Genomic DNA, 22942 nt, shown 5'->3' on the forward strand with positions numbered 1-22942 from the left:
TTCCAAAATAAAAGCTATACTATACGCTTCTTCTGGGCTATATTCTCAGCAGCATATTAAACATGTATAAGGAGAATCATGTGCTAATGGCTGTCTAAATGACTCGGGTAAAGTTTGTAGCATGCGTGCTTGTTGTTTTTGTCTGCTTCCACTTGTCTTTGCACTAGGATGATGTCGGAGTAAATGTGCAGTCATATTCGTTGTGTTCCCACTAGTGCTGTCAGCGTTAATCTCGTTGAAATGACGTTAACGCCACAACATGGCAAATCTCCGTTAACAAGCTACTGTGGATCGCCCCGTGCGTGGGGCTGGACGGCCAACACGTTAACGAGCTAACTGCGCTAACGCACTCGTTCCCACCAATGTAATTGAGCATTGCGTGGCACATCCAACATACTGTTTTACTTTTGTCCATGACGCGCTTACCTTCAGGGTCATACGTCACATGAAAACCAAAATAGTTTCAAACGCCAGATCTGAATGAGGGTGGGGGAGGTTCCATTTGCCATGTTGCAAGGAGAGCTTAACTTCTGTCTCGCTAGCTTGCCCTGCACTCAGTGAATCTGCGTTCGACTACTTCGCCTAGGCTGCACTGTCGAGCGCAGATCCACTGAGTGCTCAACACAGACAGCATCGTCAGAAGAAAGTTGATAAAATAAATAAAAAATTTTGTATTGTTCGATACATATGCGTACCGAAAGTACTGTATCGAACAGTTCAATATTGATACGAGTATCGTTGCACCCCTATCATATATATATATATATCTATATATATATAGATAGATATATATACACATTGAGTTAGGACAAAATGAATGGGTCTCCACAGCATCCACCTACTTTGCATTTTTCCATGCTTTAAACTGCTCTAATTATAATGCCCATCTGTAGTAGACCACTCATTTAGTAAAGTGGGTTGAATCAACATGCTGTATTGATTATCTGTTCTGCTGGCTAGCTTCAACTTCTGCAACGGACAGTCTAAAAGGCTTTTCTTTGGCCTTTTAACCTTAGAGAGGGAGACAGAGACAGAGGGATCCCTGAGGGTACCGTGATTGACTTGGTTTATAAAGCACTGAGACGAGAGTGCTCCATGTAGCCAGCATCGCATGCAGTTACTACCACATAACTGCAGTAGATTAGATCTTTTCTATTTGCATGATGCTGCAAATGACATGCTCACATATGGGCAACTATGTCCAACTGTTCTTAGCCTCTGTGGGACTGAGCTAATACTTTCTCTCAAGAGGTATACAATAAGGTCACTTTCATTTAATTTACAAAAGCATTCTACACAGATAAATATTGTTGCCTAATTACTTCACAAGATTCTAAGTGAACAATTAACCTCTGCATCATTTTCCCCCACATCAGTTGATTTCCAGTTTAAAGCAAACACATCCACCCTTTGTTCTAAAGAAAGCTTCATCTTTTATCTTTTGATGCCTTCATTCAAGTAAGTCGGTATGAGAGATACTTTGGCTCTATCTGTTTAAGTAATATCCTCTTTTATTCTTCATAAAACATCAAAAGATCCTTGGCATGGGTATGCCACATTGTATCAGGCATGGAATAAAATGCTCCTTCATCTCTTCCATTATAGCTGGATCCTTTTAAGATAACAAACATTCTCTGTTGCCCAAGAGCCTACATTTTTCAACCCGCTTGATGGATTTTCTTTTCAGGCCGGGATACGCAGAGAGTCTCAGGCATTCCACCACCAACTCTGTAGCACTTAAACACAAAAAAGCCATGCAATACCCAATCAATTATACAGTAGATGTGGAAACTGTTTGTTTTATCTAAGCTTTCTATTCACTGTCTCTCAAAGAATGAAGATGGTCCTTAAGGACGCCATGCAGTCATGTAAACTTAGAAGCATAACACTAGCTTCGTGAATGCACGAATGTTGGGTGGGGTACTCGAGTGAATTCCATTTATTCGAAGTATACGCTTTTACTTTTGACCTGGGCTTGTTTCTGTTGATGCATACACCTCACACCTTTCTCTTTATTTCTTTTGTGTAGTTTCTGTCATTGTGCAGTTTTGTATAGTTTTCTAACAGATACTCCCAGACTTCCATTTGAATAAGTCAGTGATCTGGAAAATTTGCAAGTCAAAGTCATTTGTGAACAAAAGAAATGTGAATATCACTCGAGTAACTTTCAGTTATGGCCTACAGCAGGAAACTCAATAATTCTTCAGCCAAAACTTTTATGTGACCAAATGACACACATTTCACTGAACCGTTCACAAAAGGGGCATAAAGTTCAGATCTTAACATTCTATTATTACAATGCAGGGAGGGGTTTAAAAGGAAGGGTTTAAAATGACCAGTGAAAATATACGATATTATTGGAATACCTGATTTTGGACAAAAGCATTGCATGCATAATTTAAATCTACTTTCACATTTAGGTAAATCTAGAAAAGAAAATCAATCAATCAACGGATGTTTTATAGATTGTCCATATATCTCACCCCACAACCAGTGAATCTGAGGCCATTTATTGTTCCACACAGCTTTACTTTAAAAGAGCCAAGTGTACACGTCGTGTCAGCAGTCAGAAATTATACTAACAAATAAAGTTGCGTTGTAGCCAAAAAGGAATTTAAAACTTAATTCACATAGGTAATTTATAATTATAATAATAATTAATAACAATTGTCCTCCTTTGAAGACAAGCAGACCAGAAAAAGCTTCTCCTGTGGTCCTTCAGCCTTGCTCACACATGATGAGTAACAGTTAGTCAAAAATCTCACGGTTCGGATCGGATCACGGTTTTAAGTCACAGATCGGATCAGCAAAAAAAGAAAAAAGACAAAAATTGAACATTTAATTATTTACTTATTGAAGTATTTTTTGCCTGTTTAAAACATTAAACTTAAGACTCATTCCACGCAATTATTAAAAAAAAAAAAGGTACAATATAGGGCAGTACAGGGCTTTGTATCTACCACTCAATTCAATTTTATTTATAAAGCGCCAAATCACAACAACATTCACCTCAAGGCGCTTTATATTGTAAGGTAGACCCTACAATAATACATACCGCTCATTATATCGCACTGCGCTGTGATATAATGAGCTGTCACGGTCACGTAGCTTTCCGTTGCCCTGGAGGTCCACCCATTTGTAGTAGTTAGGGCAACAGAAGATGCCTGGGACAGTTCAGCCATAACTTAAATCTTTTCCTGCTCATACATGCTTGGAACGATCTTGCCACTAAAGTGGACGCGCAACGGGATATCATAGCGTGGCTCAAGCACGTTCATCATCAAAAAAATACGGCCTCCCGTCTGCAGCTAAACACCCCAATAGCTTTTGTAATAGCGTTAGCCCGGTCGGACTGGGCAGCAAAGGGCTGCTTAAATAATGCAAACTTCTCTGCTCCTCCACTTGGATCACTAGCGCTGGCCATAACTATTGCTTGACAGACCCACCACACCACCATACACATACTTTTTCTTCTTCTTTTTCGACTCTTCGGATCACGTGCGTGCCGAACCGTGGAGTGGGATCGGTTCGGATTACGCATCAACTGTGATCCGTTGCACCACTAGTAACAGTAGAGGAGAATCTGTCCACAACTGCAATGTAATGAGGGAAAGAACTCAATATAGAATGTGTCCTTACAGAAAATGTGTAGAGATGATATCTGTGTGTTAAAACCAACTGTATTTCAAGAAAGAGTGACCCTATTGCACAGGTTGCATGTGTGAAAGGGTATTTGTCTTTCTGGTGACTCCCCTGCTGTTCCCTGTCTCTCATTGTTCCCCATGGATGAGTGTGACTTTCTGCTCCGCTATCAAAGGCAACCAACACTTTGAATGAGCAGATGGTTCACAGTGAGACTGCCCTTCTTCTCCTCGGCATAAAGGTCTTTGTGTCAGCAACACACAAACAACTGCATTAAGTAAATGGGTAAAAAGACACTTTCCATAATGTTACTGTACTCAGAAATAGACAATTGTAGTTTACGTAACTGGCAATGTGTCTTATTATAGAAACTAACATGTTCCCTATTAGGAAAAAAAATCTAAGTAGAGAAGTCTGGTTTCACTTACATCGACCTCCTCTCAAGCAAGCTAGTTTCGGAGTTACCTTGGGGATACACCCCGGTAAGAAATTAACCAATTAACCAATGTTGTACAGAAAACCCAGGATTAACCCCAAAGTTATCTGGATAACAGAAAATCCTGCTTCGTAGTGCAGGCCTTTGGTTTTATATTATAAGTTATTATAGTGTTGACATAGTACCTAAATATTTCTCAATTTAACTTTCTTGTAACCCAACTATTTAGTCTTGACTGATTTAAAAAAGACATGCAATTGCAAATCAGCAAGAAAAAGAAATCTCAACAACCACACAAATCCCTATGAATAAGCACTTTGACAACAGTGAGAAGGAAGAACCCATTTTAACAGACAGAAACATCCGGTGATAGAGGAAATAGAGGAATGATTATAAAGTAACTGGCATTAAATCTGTTCTGGGTTTTTGGCTAGCTTAGCATTAGCATGCTATCTGCTCAGGTGCTTGCAAAGAGCCGAAGTTGTGTTAGCAGCATAATCCAGTTGTTTCTTTCCTGGGTGCAGTTTGCTCTTTAGTATATTTTAGATTTTCTACGCTAGTTGCAAAGCAAATTCAAATACGTTTGAGGATCTAGCTAGCAGCCACTACTGCTGCTTTCCTTAAGCCAGATTGAAACCAGAAAATAGACGAGACCTCTTTATACTAGAATGCATGCTACTCTCACATTCAGTGATGATCTGCCTCTCCCTCATGGCCATGTGCCTGGTGTATCTCTTTTAATCTCTTTGTGCATCACATCCACTTCTGAAGCCTCTCCTGATATTGTGGCCAGACCCACTACACAGCCAGCTTGACCCTTATCATCACAACAACAGACCCTGTTTTTATCTGTGTCGCAACATATCCTTTACTGTGTTTCTGTTTTTTCTAGTTTTTTTTTTTTAAATTTTTTATTTAAGAGAAGAGCACCATGTAGAGTGTTACTGATCCTACAAGCAAATGCATTAACCATCAACAGCATTTCCATCGAACAGGGGAGAGAGCACTGTGGGAACGAAGGCAGCTACACATCTGCTCTTGGAAAATTGTGGCCCACTCTGCTCTTACAGACTACAATTACAGTTTTATGTGTTTTAGAGAGACAATACTATGTAGTAAGCCTTATTACCCTAAATAAAAGCAATTTAAGTGATCAAATGACTGAACTCTGCTCCTTTTCTAGGATAATTTAACGTTATTTCTCTTTTTTTCTTCTTCTTTTTCCTGCACTCGGATAACAGTGCAAGTCTCACCTAGGTCCATGATTATACAGCAGCATCTAGTGTATGAGTGCAGTAGTTTTTTTGGGGTTTTTTTACCAACACTTTCAGACAGATGGCTTACCTGCATGCTAAACTTAATTTGCAGGTATTTTTCTTACATATTGCCCATCATCAAGGCTGCCATTTTAATGGCCAATAACTATACAAAAAACTGACGGAAAACTGTCCTCTGCGAAATAAAATAGAAGACTTTCTAGCATCATAAGAATAAGTTAACCTGCTGCATCACTGGACAATTAAGCGCTCCAATAGAAACCAAGGTAATGTCCAAGTGGACGCATGATCTGATATCGTCGTGTTGGTGTTGTTCCCAGATCATCATACTAAATGTTGTTCCAGGATCAACATTGCAAGTGACCAATCAGAATGTTGTGACGTCATACTTTTGCGACTTCGGGAAAAACCACTGTAAAACCAAAAACTGTACTTAAGCTGTGAGAAACCGCCGATCAACGGACCCTGACCCTAACCCTAACTGTAACCCTTTACAGTTTTTTACAATCGCTAACAAGCGCCTACCCATACTTCAGATACTTTTTCTAAACTCTTAACACAGACCCACACCTACAAAACACAATTGGCCAAATGGATAATATCCTTCCCAAAAATACACTTTGTTAAATATATACTAACTCCTCATTTCAAAATTAGAACACATCTTTCTCTGCACACACTAACTGTACAAAAACACTATAAATCTGACTCAAAATGAAATTAGTCTGTCAAAGAATAACACTTGTTTTCACTTCACAAGGTACATGCAGTCAATCAAAGTACACCAGGTTTCAAAATACTGGCTATTATTGACATTACAAAAACTGCATAGACTTTTATGTTTCAGTGTCACAGGTATTTGCATGCGAAACATGCAATCCACCATATTGACACCAGAAATGTCTTGGTTGGTAACTGTATGTCCACATGTACAGTAATGTTCACATTCAAAAGCATTCCAGTAAAAAGCAAACAAGTTTTTGTTTCTTTACTGTTTACCACAGGAGGTACAGTAGAAACACGGTATGATAGGACAGAGAAAGTTTTACAGTATTGCTTACAGTGAACAAAATATCCATGAAACACACAAGAGCATTCTGAACAAAAAAACAACAGCAAAAAGCCAAGATAAAAAGGGGGGGAGGGGGGCTAAAAAAAGGCAAAAAAGTTGCATCTAATCTCTGCGATCTTCAGGGTTAGGCCACATGTTTTCATCAACATCACATCTGATGTCAGCCAAGTCGATGCACCTGGGATAAAACCGCCTGGTATGTCGGATCCACCCTTGGCAATCGTCAACTGTGATGTCCCTGGAGCCAGCATCCATGGCTTCAAGGAGGGACATCTGGTCATGTGGCTGATGGTCATAAACCTTCCACCGCCATGCAGAAAAGAACTCCTCTATGGGGTTGAGGAAAGGTGAATAGGGTGGAAGGAAGAGACTCACCAGTCTTGGGTGGACTTCAAACCATGTTGTTATTGCTTGCGAGTGATGGAAAGCCACATTGTCCCAGGTAATTACAAAGGTCCTCATGTTTTCACCCTCCTGACCCTGCTCTGGAACCAGGCGCTGGTGGAGATCATTGAGAAAGGCAAGCAAGCGCTCTGTATTATAGGGTCCAACCTGACATTTGTGAAGGAGTAATCCTGCATTTGCAATTGCTGCACACATGGTAATGTTTGCCCCTCTCTGTCCTGGCACATCAACTGTGGCCCTTTTTCCAATTACATTCCGTCCACGTCGACGCCTTTTGGCCAGATTGAATCCTGCCTCATCGATGTATATGAATTCATGAGGGGCCTGGTTGGCCTCCAATTCCATAACTCTCTGAAACAAAGTTTATGTAAGTCATGTTAGTACTGTATACCATACTGTACTGTAACCTAGTATTGTGTAGGTTACCTACTTGCAAAGTGCAAAGCTTATAGAACTGGACATTGGATTGAATATACACTGTACCTGGACATATTGTCGTCGTAGCTCCTTGACCCTCTCACTGTTCCTCTCAAAGGGAACAGTGTAGAGCTGCTTCATCCGCACTCTATGTTTGGACAATGTCCGCGAAATGGTTGTGAGGCTGATTCTATCGATATTGTCGAATATCTCATGGTCCGCCACAATTCTGGTTTGTATTTCACGCAGTTTTATTGCATTATTTGCAGTAACCATTTCCACAATGGCAAGCTCCTGATCATTACTGAGGAGCTTTCCTCTTCCCCCAGAGGGTGGAAGACGTTGCATTCTTTAGAAAGACAGACAATTCAACATATGCATTACTGTATGACCATATTGACATGTCAAGTGAGAATAGGAACAATCCATGTAAAATGCAATACTTACCTGTTGGTTTGTTGAAAGGTGCGTATAATGGAGGCAACCGTTGACCGCCTCAAATTGGGCTGCACTCTTTCACCAGCCTCTCTTAGTGAAAGACCATGGTTGATTACATGGTCAATGATAGTGGCACGGATTTCATCACTGACTACTGTTCTTGCAGCCCTTGAAATGCCACCACCACGCATTCTTACACCTATACCTTGCCCTCTCCTTGGGCCTGCTCTTCTCTCTGGGCCCCTTGCTCTTACTCCTCCTCGACCAGACATTACAGTGTTTGTCTTTTTTTTGTTTCCAAAAACATCACTCCTCAAGGTCTTGCCTTATGAACCCCACTGAGTCTAAGCCAGAATGGAAGAAGGTGTGGTTGGCCCAATTTACCCAACATAAATCAGCTGTGTGTCAATTATTCAATTGTTTGTTTGTTTACAGCTGAGATATATTTTTGATATTGATATTGTTTTTGTACTGATATCATTGCAGGGGCAGAGGTTTTTATACTGTATCTACGGTTTGGAATATTGTTTTTGCTATTGTGGGATGTTGTGTGTTAACATTCGTAGATACTACAAGAACAGTCCATAGTTTTGTTGGGAGGTATAACTTGTCTGTTAAGAAAATGTAAGCATTGTGGAAATGTGTTCACTGACTGCATATTGGGTGAACACGACATGAAATGTGTGAATGGTATGGCCACAACAGACCGATCCTGTGCTAATTGTGTTTAGAGTTTTGCAAATGTGACAACTGTTTGGACAAACGCTTGTTAGCGACTGTAAAAAACTGTAATAAACGGTAAACAGAATTGATATTGTCCTTGCAACATTGGAATTTCATAAATGCACGAATGGCTTGGCGCGCAAAAGAATAACGTCACAACAATGTGATTGGTCACTTGCGATGTTGAACCTGAAACAACATTTTCATGATGATCTGGGAACAACACCAACACGACGATATCAGATCATCCCAAGTGTACTGCAGCCAATATCTAACCAGGAAGTGAACATAAAAGTAAAAAAAAAAAAAAAAAGCTCAGAAGTCCATTGAAAGCCGGGTGTATTTGTGACATTACCAGCCTATCCTACATCTTCAGAAGAGATCTATTTATTATTCATTTAGATCTATTGCTGATTAAAAGTTAAAATACTCAAGAAGACCAAAGTTTTCTTAGACTTTGGAACAAACACCAGAGAAAACTTGTAGGTGGAATTAGATAAAACAAAATAGACTGTTCTATGTTATGTGCTTTTCTTATAAAGAGAGAGTGATGTAATAATTCTGATTTCCAAATCATGACCATTTGTATGATAAAAGGATTTATAACTGTTCTGTAAGAAGGAGTCTGGGCTTTTGAATGACACGGAAAATGATGATCATGTTTAACTTTTAATGGAAAAAAAGGTTTGAATGAATTTTAGGCTATACTGTCATTTCATTTTAGAAGATAAGAAGAACATTTTTTTGTAGGAAAAAAGTTTATCAGTTTAGTGGTTCAAGAAATTATATGGTCCGTGAGCAAATTTATACTGAAGTTGCTTTTGCAGTTCAGACTGTGGCTCTTAAAAATGACTGCCTTAGTATACATCAGAATGATGGATATTATTTTCAACTTTTCATGCTGTTATGACATATGGCGATGATGGTACTTTAATGCATAATGCTCTTTCTTTATATGCACTAGATGGCTCTACAGTATAAAGAATGCTGTTTCTAATGTTGTTTTTGCAGTTTTTAACACTTTGTTTTAAGCATTTATTAAAATGTAAATTTCATAATCCAAGGTAGAATACTCTTTTATCACACAATCATTAGTAGTACAATTGCTGCATACCGTTACTTACTGACAGTCAACTAACACCGCAATCTGGACAGAGCCCAACAGGATGAGAAGTGAATATCAATAGTCTGCTGCTACTCTTACATTCAGGAAACAAATAACTAGTAATCATGTCTGCCTTTTGTCTTTTCTCCTATTTCTTTTTTGTGGATAACTATTGAAAGGAAATTGTCCGAGGAAGGGAAACATAGTATCATTTCTCCAACGATTTGAAATAAATGGAGCTGATGCTTCACACATGAGTAAGTCCACTCAGGCACTGACACTCACACACTCACACAGACACACACACACACACACACACACACACACACACACACACACACACACACACACACACACGCAAAGATACACAAACTCCTTTGAATTTATAGTTGATAAGAAATGATGTGAAAGGCAGATGACGGTATAACCACGCCTGAAATCCTCATGAAAATATTGTTTGGAATGTTTTGGAGCTTAATGTGTAGTAAAGGGAAGAAAACATACAGGAGATATTCAATAACATTTTGGAGCAAAGAGGGAGAAAAAGTCTTTATTCCACCAATAATGAATCTGGGTTCATGGAATCATCTCAGCTGTCACAATCACAGCCATTAATCAACAGGTATAGTTAGTTAGTTAGGTCCCTAATTTCTTTAGCAAACACACAATTTATGTACAGGGTGGGCCATTTATATGGATACACCGTAATAAAATAGGAATGGTTGGTGATATTAAAGTCCTGTTTGTGTCACATTAGTATATGTGAGGGGGCAAACTCCTCAAGATGGGTGGTGACCATGGTGGCCATTTAGAAGTCGGCCATCTTGGATACAACTTTTGTTTTTTCAATAGGAAGAGGGCCATGTGACACATCAAACTTATTGGTAATGTCACAAGAAAAACAATGGTGTGCTTGGTTTCAACGTAACTTTATTCTTTCATGAGTTATTTACAAGTTTCTCTTTTCATCACAGCCATTGACATGTCGAAGAGGTTAACACGTGAGGAGCGGATTGAAATTGTGTTGATATCTGGTGAACGCAGTAACCGGGTCATTACAGCAGATTTCAATGCAAGACACCCTACGAGACCACCCATCTCCCATGCTACAATTAGCAAACTGCTTGCTAAGTTTCGTGAAACTGATTCAGTGTTGGATTTGCCAAAATGTGGACGCAAGAAAACTGTCACTAATGAAGAAACATAACTGGCTGTCCTAGCGTCATTCAGCAAGAGCCCACAGCGTAGCACTCGCCGCATGTCACTGGAGAGTGGCATTAGTCGAACATCCCTTTGGCGGATATCAGCTACTCACAAATGGCACCCTTACAAACTCCAGCTACTGCAGCATCTCAACGAGGATGACCCAGATCGGCGCACACAATTTGCAGAATGGGCAAAACAAAAATTGGAACAGGACCCTCAGTTCATGCAGAAGATTTTGTTCAGCGATGAGGCAAACTTTTATGTGAATGGTGAAGTTAACAAACAAAACCACCGCTATTGTTCTGACACTAACCCACATTGGATGGATCCCTCCAAGACTGTTGGGACAACAAAAGTGATGGTTTGGTGTGGTATATGGGGTACAACAATAGTGGCTCCATTCTTCATCAATGGAAACCTCAAGGCCACTGGATATTTGAAATTGCTACATGATGATGTGTTTCCCTCTTTATGCACTGAAGCTGGCACGTTCCCTGAGTTTTTCCAGCAAGATGGTGCACCACCACATTATGGGTGCCAGGTCCGAGCATTCCTAGATGAACAGTTTCCTGGAAAGTGGATTGGTCGTCGTGGGCCAGTTGAATGGCCCCCAAGGTCTCCCGATCTGACCCCCTTAGACTTTTATCTTTGGGGTCATCTGAAGGCAATTGTCTATGGTGTGAAGATACGAGATGTGCAGCACCTGAATCTACGGATACTGGATGCCTGTGCTGGCATTTCTCCTGCAGTGTTGCTATCAGTGTGTGAAGAGTGGGAGAAGAGGGTTGCATTGACAATCCAACACAATGGGCAGCACACTGAACACGTTTTATAAGTGGTCAGAAACTTGTAAATAACTCATGAAAGAATAAAGTTACGTTGAAACCAAGCACACCATTGTTTTTCTTGTGACATTACCAATAAGTTTGATGTGTCCCATGGCCCTCTTCCTATTGAAAAAACAAAAGTTGTATCCAAGATGTCGACTTCTAAATGGCCACCATGGTCACCACCCATCTTGAGGAGTTTGCCCCCTCACATATACTAATGTGCCACAAACAGGACTTTAATATCACCAACCATTCCCATTTTATTACGGTGCATCCATAGAAATGGCCCACCCTGTAGTTTGGCCTCTGTACACTGCCACAGTGGATGATGATGACAGATTCATTTCCATGGTTAAGAAAAACAACTTTATAAAATCTAAGTCAAGCACATTCTTGTGGAGGTATGATAGGAAGAGACATGTATGAGCAGAAAAAGAGCGTATCACATTATGTGTCCAGCTCGACGGAGGTAATGTTATGACATGGGTATATGTGGCTTCCAGTGAAACCATACCACTGATGTTTATTGGTAATGTGACTGCTGAAAAAAGAAACAGGATGAATTGTGATGTGCACAGGACTATACTCTGCTCAGATTCAGCTAAATGCCTCAAAACTGATCAGACGGTACATCATAGTGCAAACTAATAATGTCCAGAAGCATACTAAAAAACGAAATCCAAGATTTTCTCAAAATAAAAAAAGGGATACACATGTCATTGAGCTCACGCTCTTCAGCTTTTAAACACAAAACAGAACATAGAAATACCCACAAATAAGCAGTAAATGAAGGCAACTGCAGGAAAGGCCTGGCAGAGGATCTCAAGGGAGAGAACAAAGTCATTAGTGATGTCCATGGGTTCCAGACAGTCACTGACTGCAAAGGGTTTTCATCCAACTGTTAAAATCAATCCCTATATTTAATATCGTGTTACTTTGTCAACTTAGTTTGACTATATAAAAAGGGCTGCAATTTCTAATTGATATTAATCACATTTTGATTGTTTGATACAAAAGCCAATGAGACCGTTTACAGAGGTAAAGTTCTACCAATTGCGTCATTGTTAGACAAATTACCAACCTAACCATATTTCACAACAGTGACACCAAACGATCTCAACTGCTGACAATCTTGCGGTTGCCCGCCGTGAAAGTGCTGCTACATTTTCTCTCAACTGCTCCATAACATTTGACTGGACTTTAGTGAAACTCTTTCTCTCGACAGGTTTGAGGCTCCAGAGCACGAGCCCTAACGTTGTACTGGTTCTTATCACTTCTAAACCCTGCAGCGGGAGTCAAACACCATTTTGTAGATCTGATGCTTATCAGCAAAAAGTCAAGAAACAAAGGAAGTGTGGCTCAGTGCTCTGAGGATTTGAGTGTTCGAAATGCATGACTTTTGGTTTTATTTTTGTTCCCAATAATAAACTCCAATTCACCTGAGCTCCGTGGTGGATTTAGACCAGAAAACCATTTGTTTCTGTTTAATCTAAGCAATCTCATATCTGGTACGCTCCATTCTGTTCTTTATTAAACAGAGTAGCAGTTTTTAAAGTCTATAAGGCTTAGAAGTCAGGAAAAAGGAGATGTAATGTTTAATGTTGACTTTGTAACCTTCGTGAGATGCTTGAGGCACAGGAGGAGGACTAAGATGAATACTGTAAACACTATTGGAACTCACAACAATTTGTCAGTCTCAATAATGTACAATTGATATAAAGTAATGATGAAGAACTATATTAAATTATTATGAAAAACAACTATAACAGAGTCAGAATGCTTTCTCTGTTGTCTGCCTGTCATAAATCTTTACTGCACTAGTGTCAACTTGTAAAGTATTTTTATTCTGGAAGTAACTCACAGAAAGATTCCGCTTCTAGAAGTTATTCTGGAGGTAATGGGCAAATGTCTTTCATTATAATGAAGATGTCTCCCACTCACTGACGAGTGCTAAATGAAGCGTAGATTAAAATAAGTTTTAGCAACCATTGTATTATTATTGCATCGTGCAGAGAAACAATAGGAAGATGAACAGGCAATATGCAGATACAGATTATGTGATCCAATGGGGAATTTTTAAGCCTGGTCACTCACACAGAACCCGTCTCTGATTTTTATGGTAGGTTTTTTTCTTTGTTTGTTTTAATGGACAGAGACAGAATATCAACTACATATCCATAAGAGAAAATATATTGAATGAAAGTCATAAACTGGTTTGCATTCTTGTTACTGTAAAGTAAAACTTGGACCTGTTGTAAAAGATTACTGAGTGATCATGTGGGGTTTTGACCATATTTAATTGGCAACCCATTAAACATAGATTAAGACTTTCTGGCAAATGTTTGAATTAGATTGGTGGGAAAATATACTTTAATATGCACTGTATTTAAATATATTCAATAGTATCACAAGGGAGACGTAACATGATCAAAGACTCTCCAAGGATGATGCACACTGCTTTTCCTGCAGTTGTTGTTGTGGACCAGATTACAAATTATAAACACACACCTAATGGAAACACACAAATGAACATCTACTACCATCAGTGACTGATGGCAAGCTACTTAACCTATATGACAATAGACCATGCCATGCCATTTAATTATGTTGCTTAGCAACATACTGGGCGTCTTGATGCATGCTCAATCATCCAGGTAAGTAATCTCCAAAAGTCCAGATGAACAGAATCAACTTTTGGAAACATACTGGGCCTTTGTTGAAACATTGTGACCATATTTCAGAAGGTATCAAAAATCATGAAATTACTGTCTGGATGCACAAATTTAGAATATTGTATTAAAATGACAAATGTATTTTTCTTATTCTCTCTTTTTCTCCCTGTTATTATCTTCCTGTCTGAAATATGATCCTTTTTTCGTGTGTGAGCTACAGGGTCTGTGTTGTGTTCACATATATGTGAATATGAGTGCAGGCTATTGTAAACAGTCCAGTCCAGCTAGAAAGATATGAGCACAAAGTCCAGGTCCCCTGATGACAACTGTTCTGAGCAGATAAACATTACAGAAGAGACAAGAAGATTATGTCATGCCACCAACCATGAATCGGATTAATATAAGGGCAGACGCTGACACACAAATAAGCTTTAACCAAGCCTCACGCAGTACATAGTCTCTCTGCTGTAAACCCAGTGTTGCAGTCAGAGCAAAATGTATTTTCCTCACTCGATTGAGTAACTGAAAGTAGGCTTGATGAGATCTGAGGGAGGCTGAAGGGCATGCTAGTGTCACTGCTATTAATCCGGAGTTCACAATAGCTTCCTACAGCTCAGTGGAGTGGATCATTGTAACTGAGCAGCTTTAGGCTCCATCAAGACCTGACACACCTAAGCACACACAAGGTGATCTGTTTAAAGAAAAAAAAGAAAAGAAAAGAAAACCTTCTTTGGGCTGATTGAAAGCCCATGTATCAAAATATATAATTGAAAGATTTGACCAGAAGAAGTATGGCTAAAGAGCAGAAGATGTAGCAAGATGAGTGGGAGGGGACTGAACAAGAGAGATTAGACGTGTGGCTTTCTTAGTGCATTAATTTAGCTGCCTGTAAAAGACAGCTTTAATTTGGGAGCAAATGTTCTAATCCATTTCACTTGCTAAATTTTCCCTGAAGTTAAACATTATTATGGTGGAATATCTGAAGTCCTTCAGGATCAAGACTGCACTGATAATTTTGTATTACAATGAAGCTTAACAAAGTCCTTGTGAAAGAGCTCAGAGAAAATTCATATAGTTATTTACTTTCTTCCTCATAGTTAAGAATAAATCCTGGTAAAGATAAAACTTGTTCACACACCAGCTTAGCACTTAAATGTAAAAACTGTTAAGAGAATGACTTTAAAGACATTTTCTTATGCAGAATTCAGGAAAGGTAGTCTAAGATTTACTCTAAAAGGCCACCAATACCTGAATGCTCTTGTTGGAAATTTGAGTGGTTGAGGTCCAAAAATGTACTTGTTAAAGACAGATCAGGTGATCTATCACTGGTTCCATTTGTTATGCCCCACTTGGACTGCAGAAAGCACAAAAGGCACTTCATGGAGTAATGCAGCTGTCTTGAGGATAGTGGGAAAAGAGTGACGCACACATCCCAAGAGCCACACAGCTCAAGCTCAGCAGTTGTCTTCAGAGGCAGAGATAACCCTGCAGTGAGCTGGAATGACACCCCGCTGAAGATGCATAGCTTTACCCCCCGTTGATCCTCCACTCTTACCTCCTATAGTCTAATGGGATTATCAATTCCAGCGGCTTTGAATAAGAATCACATTATCTGTCAGTGCTTGAAGAGATATTTCAACAAAGGCAAAAAAAGGTGAAGTATATCAAACTGCTCTAACAAAGGCTGATAATCTGATGAGCAATGAGGAGGTTCCAGAGATAACACAAGATAAATTAACTCCTGACCCATCACATGATTGGTACACATGAGGCTGCAGTTCCTTTTTCCAGCAATTACATTTAAAACCTTACACAGCAAAAAGGGAAAGCCTGCATAACAGAAAAGGAGAGAAAAGCATGCACGCAGAACAAAATGTGAAATGGTTAACTGTTATTTTAATGACAGGGCTGAAACAGCATTTTCCATGCACGTCGTATATTGGCAAACGGCTTCACAGCAAAATTCTAGTATCGCCTTCTGTGGATCACAGTCTGTCTCACTGCAACTCCATAAAAACTGCAGCTGCATAAATCATTCAGTGGGACTTTTAAAGACTAATTTATTGCCATGCACTTAATCTAAAACACTGATAGTTTGATTAACGCACACATAAAACATCTGTTTAGTGTGTAGGATCTGTCAAATCAAAGATGAGCCCAGGGATGGTGTTTAGCCTTTGGAAACCTGTCAGAACTCGAGTGTTTTGGTTGGACCTTTTATATTTTACAGGTTTTTCTGTATCATTTAAGCTGGAACAATGAAGATTGCAACCTCCTTAGTTTGGTTCATCAGGGATGAGGGGCTGTGACCAGACCACGTTATATAAAGCAGTCTGATTTCCCACTTGCTAACATCTTGTTTTACAGGACTGCTTTAAAACGTGCAATGTGTCTTTTCACAGCAGGCCTTTTTGTTCTACTCCAGGTTTAGAAATTCCAGTGAGCGAGCATGGAATAGTTACAAACTGTCAGATATGCACAGTGTAAAAAATACATTTAAAGGCTCAATGTATTCATAAAATAAGTCAAAGGAAAGTTAATAATTAATAACCAAGTTCTGTCACAAAGTTTTCTAAAACCCTCTGTTTCTGAGAGAATTGTAAACCAGTAAACCAGTTACTCACTGCTTCTTCACTGTACAAACATTACTGTTTACTGACAACACCAGTGAAAACATGCCAGGGAAGTAACATTCCTACAGTGAAAAGTAGATACATTTCTTAGATGCACGTAAAGACAACAACATAACATTTTTAGCATGTCTGTTATTTTTTGATCAGGTTCAGATATTACCCACAGGAGCCCAGCAACATCTTATCAAAGTACATATGTCCAGAATGACTCTACACTGATTTCCTTCCTTCTTTATTTGTTTGTTTTTTCTGCATGAGAAATTACTCTGTGGACACAGCAGATTAGAGGAAGGATTAGATGGTAGACAAACACACAACAAAAGAAGGAACCTGAGTGCCACAAGGACCTGACATTAACTCCCACTGCTTCGTAAATGAACAGTAAATTGGAATCATTTTTCTAAGTAAAGTGACTCAAGGCTACTTGATCAAATCATACTTTGTCAGGCGCAACAGCATTGCAGCTTAACAGCATTGCAATATAGAGCCAACTAATATCCAAAGTGTCACAATAAATGTGAATGTCATTTAAAAAAATACCAACCAACCTGTGCACTGTCTGGATTGACTACAAGAAAGCATATGGCTCGATGCCCCACACCTGGATCCTGGAATGCCTAGAACTTTACAAAATCAACAGGACCCTAAGAGCATTTATTAGGGACTCAATTGTGATGTGGCAAACAACACTAGAGGCCAATTTCAAGCCAAATGCACAAGTTACCATCAAGTGCGGGATCTGCCAAGGAGATGCTCTGTCCCTACTGCTGTTCTGCTTAGGCCTGAACCCCATTAGTTAGATCATTAACAAATGTCATTCGGATTGGAAAAGTGTAATTGGATGGCAACAAAGACAGAGAAGAACTGAGGGGATTGTGCTAGACATCGAGGACAGCTACAAGTACCTGGGAATCCCACAGGCAAATAGGAACCATGAAGACGCCGCTAGGAAAGCTGCAACCACCAAGTACCTGCAGAGGGTCAGAAAAGTCCTGAGGAGTCAGCTGAATGTGACGAACAAAATCCGGGCTATCAACACCTACACCCTGCCCGTGATCAGGTACCCTGCTTTGATAATAAGTTGGCCAAAGGAGGAGATAGAAGCCACTGACATTGCTGCTGACCATGCATGGAGGGTTTTACCTGAGGTCTAACACCCTGAGACTGTATGCTAAACGGAAGTATGGAGGTCTCAAAAACTCAAAACTCTGTTCATGTATGAAACTCCTTAATTTTACTTTATTGCAAAGGCAAAGGAACATAGAAATTAGCCCATACCGCCACCCACCCCTTATTGATTGCCTACAGCTTAAGCATCCCTGTAGCTCAAACATTTCTTCTCACCCTTGACTCTGCTGAAACCACAACAAAACTACACTAGGCACTTCAGCTGCAAGTTGTAATGCTAGCTATACACCCCAAGAAGCAGTAGAAGAAGAAAAAAGTAAATGAAGAAAAACAAGAAGGGGAAAAATAGACACGTGTATACAGCAAACCTTGTTCTTGAACCGCACTCTACCTGTCACAGTATTACATGCATTAATTATATGATTTATTTAAAAAATACTTTTTACTTTTTACAATTTCACAAATGTTTTTCAAAGAGAAGTATGTAAACTAGCTGAATGTGCACATCGACGCATGCAAAAGGAGATTATTTCTGATTGGATGACTTCCAAACATTTCTCCGCCTTTCTACACACCTGAATCAGTTCTGATGGATTGTGTCTGTCCAGAACACGTACATCTTCATTTTGTTTCCTTGATGAACGTGTTAATACCCCAAAAAAGATCTTTGTCAAAAACTTGAAAATTATTGGTCAACAAAATTAACACCGATACAGTCATGATATGAGGCTTGTGGTTAAAAAAAAAAAAAAAACTTCAATTTTCGTCTACTCCATTTGAGTTACTCTAGGTTCCTTAAGAAGTGCCAGTGTTGTCAGTCAGCCATTTCATGCTACAATCTCGCAATCCTCTCATCCTGAATTTTTCCCAGTTACAAAGTCACCTTTCAATGCCTCTTTCTGTACAATGTAGGAGCACTGTTGTGAAGCCATGTCAAAAAGATGACACAATTCTTTTATCCTCCTTTATCTTGGACAGTCCAAATCACATAGTGAATAATTGACATTAGATGAAATTTTGGCTGCGTAAAATGACCATGTGAAAAACTTTAAACACTTGAATTTTTCTGGGGTTGTTATATAGCCAGATAGCCAAAGCTTCTGACGCACTTTTTTTTCTCTGACACCCTGTTATTGGCACACTGAGACATTGGATTGATTTCTGTACTACTCAAGGAGAATTCATTTTTTTTCTCCAAGAGCCCAGTGTTCCTCAGAGATCTGACCAGACCATGTTCTCTGCTCAGGTTTTGTATTCACAGTAATGCTGTGATTAAATATTCAAAGAACAAGAGCAATATTAAGGACATGTACTTGTCCTTTGCCCAGTTTTGTGAAATGGTTTTGAATATCCAATCAAATTAGTCAAACATGGTGCACACCAGATAGATGTAATGCTCTACAGTCAAAATAGAGAGGGTGAAAGAAAATACAAAGAGGAGGGAAGATGTGACAATTGTGCCAAAAGCAAGATGAGAGAGACAGACTGAATTCTTAAGTAGAAGGACATGAACATCCTATTTGGGCACAAAGCTGAGAGAACTGCTTGTCCTTTTAATAGAAAAATTCATAGTGGGAACTCAGACAATTTAGTTGATGAATTAGCTCAACAATAGATAGTAAGAAAGAACGAAAGACGCAGAGAGAAAAAAATATGGGATTAAATTAAAACAAACACAAACATGGAAAGTGGCAGATAGAAAAGGGGGGCTGAAAATGAGAAGCCAAGTGACAACGTGACAGATGGAAACACTCACAGCTTCACAGCATGTCTCTATCACAATACAGAGAATATTCAGCCCTTCCCTGTGGTGAAGCAGATCACAGCTGTAGATGAGTATCACTGACTACACTAGTTCTAAACATAGAATACTATACGAGCTACTGTAACTCGGGATTAAAATAGAAAGAAATCTCTCTCAAACACCCAAACACATAAACACTGTCCTTTTTTAAATAGATGTTCACATGCAAAACATTCACAGATGGAAAAAAAGTTCCAGAAACAGTTTCCCTAAATATGCTATGACTGTATAGATAATGAATAGCGCACAAAATTTTTTTAAATCCTGCTAAAGACCTGCACAACCTAATTCTGAAATGCACGTCTTGTAATAATTTACTTGTAAATGAATTTCATTTGCATATCCAAAGAGGAAACAGACTAATTCCTGGGTGATGACCTAAAGAGAGTTACCAAAGAGGAAATGAGCATATAGTGGGTTCAAGGTTCACCTCCAAATTCCTGAAATGTCATTACAATTTTATGCTTTTTTGAATACATACTACATTCATTTACACCTCCTGAATATGCAATGTGCACCTGAAAGGCATGAAAACGTCCTAAAGAGACGCTCTGTCTTCATATTGTGAACGATCACACTGTAACTCACGTGCTCTGTTCTCCATCAGAACAATGTGATGTACCCACCCACAGTCACAGTTTTTGAGTGCACGTTAAGTGATCTTTCTGTATTACAAGTTATTGCATTTCAACTGTTTTGCACTCCCTGCTGAAAGCAGTCTCACAAAACAGAAACTGTGGACATGAAATCACCAAAATTTGAATCAATCCAAATCTATCAGTGTGACTAGTTGAATTGAATAGGCATGTCTATTCACTGAAAACTAATTACGTAGCACAGGTGCACATCCGTTGTCTGCATGTTCTCCACTATTGCAGTATCCTGAATAAGATTTCATCTTGAAAAATAAAAGAACATTTCAATCCAGCATGATTACAGAAGCTTTGATTGTCTTCACATCCTGCTGATTTAATTAGAAATCCTAATCAAAGAACTTGGAGTGAAACTAAATGAATTCAAATCAAAGAGCCACCAGGATGGAGGTCTTCTTCGAAAGATGAGTAGGCAGGAAGGAGCCTTAGCAAGCTATGTGTGCGTACGTTCATGTGTGTATGTGTGTAATGCTGATATTATCCAAGACAATGAGGACAACTAGGCAACACACTTAAGTATGGACACACTTACTGTAATGGACAGTGGGCACAGGTTCACAAGACTTTGGCCTTACCTAAAACAAAAAGGACAAGAGGAGAGAAACTGTAAATGGACAAAAAGAAACAAGATGAAAATATTCCTTTTACAACATGCATTATGTGGCTGATTAGCTTTCAGTAGAGATATCACCAGATCTTTTTCTGCCGAGTCTGATCCCATACTTGTATTTACATAAATTTTGATTAAATATTTATGACACATTGACATAAGCCTATTTGGTGTTATACAGCTTATCCTGGCACAATGACTTAAGGTCTTGGACTGAAACTAAGTCTATCAGGTTAAGATATTGATTTGTTATGAATAAAAGTTTAGCAGGAGATGGCATGTTGCAAAATTGAAATGATCAACTGGCCTGATCCCCTACAGAGCAGACACACTGCTCTGTTAGAAATACAGAAAGAAGACAATCCACCGGGAGTCGTCCAGTGTTATTCTTTCCTCACTGACATTTAAATAGTGCTATTATCAAGCAGGGATAGTTTAAGTCTACGATATTAGGACTTGTAGAAATCTTAAGTTGGATTTTTGCAAGGACGGTAGATCAGAAGTTAAAAACAAAAGGTTGGTGGTTTGATGTCAAATCCTGGCTTCTGTTGATGTGATGCAATAAAAACAACAACAAAACTTAACCTAAGTTAAATTAATGTTAAGAAAACTAATTTGTTTTGTTCCATACACTAGTTAGAACAAGTTCACCAGTGTATGCAGGATGCATGCAGGCTAAGCCATCAGAATAGATTTAATGACGTCTTTGGGCAACTTTGGATTTGGGCTGTTGGCTGCACACTCAGTCGGTACTTATGAGATGTCCTGATTAATCAGGTAAATATTCTTAATTATCAATATGCAATAGATAATAATAATGTCTTGCTCAACATTCTACAGGCAGTAGCAATAACTACCAACTAACTGTATGACTGTAGCAGTTTCTCACATCATTGTTGATGAATCTTTGACTCACTCTTCTGTGCAGCGTGGCTTCAGCTCATTAAAGCTGCATACATTTGTTGATGTACAGCTGGTCACTACAGTATTTCAATTAGGATGAGGTCTGAACTTTGAGCGGGCATATATACACCTTTTCTTTTTCAGCCGTTCTGCTGTAGAGTTGCTGCTATGCTTGCGATCACTGACCTGTAACACTACAAAATTAAGTTTTAGCCGTCAGATTGGTGCCCAGGTCCCATGGCTGCAAAACAAGCCCAAATCATTATCCTGCCATCACCTAGCTTGATAGTTGGTAGCTTGAAAGTGTCTGTGAAGGTTCTCAGTCATCCAGGTCATTGTAGTCTAAGGAGCTTGGAAAGAAAAGCAACTGGACTTAATGCTTTTCTTTCCACGCTCCTTAAATTAGTTGGAAGTGGGATTTTTTTGATGATGCTTGGTTTTTTCCAGATGTGGTGCTGTGTGTTATGGCCAAACATCTTCACTTTGGTCTCACTTACTGTTCCAGAAATCCAGGGGATTATTTTATTTTTTTAAGAGAAGAGGCTTCCTCCTGGCAGTCTTTCCAAACAAGCTAAACTTGTTAAATCTTTTTCTAAATGTACTTTCAAGAAATTTCAAATGTCACATGAGTAATGTAACTGAGGCCTGTAAAGTCTTAGATAAAGACCAAATTATGACGTTCCCTAAAAAATTACCCTTCACATCATTACTAAAGTTCTCATACAAATAATATTCATTCATTCATTTTATCCTCTAAGAACATTCCTCTGTGAAGGTTTTAAGGGTGGTAAAGAAAACATTTAAGAAGCTTAAGTTTCCCAAGTAGAACAGAAAATGGCAGAAAGACAAAAGTGTAGGAGAAATGTTGGCAATTTATTTCATTACAGAAAGGATATGGACGTATGATAATGTTTGTGGTTGATTTCTCTGAGATGCACTCAAATGTCCCAGCAGACACCATGAATTTATAATGCCAGAGATGAAAGTG

General features: G+C 39.1%; 1 protein-coding gene across 1 annotated transcript; it reads right to left on the reverse strand.

Moving 5' to 3' along the window:
• Positions 1 to 5881: 5881 nt before the first annotated feature.
• Positions 5882 to 7878, reverse strand: LOC146653700 (uncharacterized). Its single transcript, XM_085380641.1, has 3 exons — positions 7697 to 7878; positions 7316 to 7598; positions 5882 to 7183 (listed from the first exon to the last, which is right to left on the reverse strand). Exons 1-3 carry the CDS (start codon positions 7876 to 7878, stop codon positions 6530 to 6532), a joined length of 1119 nt encoding a protein of 372 aa, XP_085236767.1. The 3' UTR covers positions 5882 to 6529.
• Positions 7879 to 22942: the final 15064 nt, after the last annotated feature.

This window comes from Rhamphochromis longiceps, linkage group LG14, assembly GCF_057381845.1.
Source record: "Rhamphochromis longiceps isolate RC_006_pf linkage group LG14, R_longiceps_female_GT1.1, whole genome shotgun sequence".
Lineage (NCBI taxonomy): Eukaryota > Metazoa > Chordata > Actinopteri > Cichliformes > Cichlidae > Rhamphochromis > Rhamphochromis longiceps.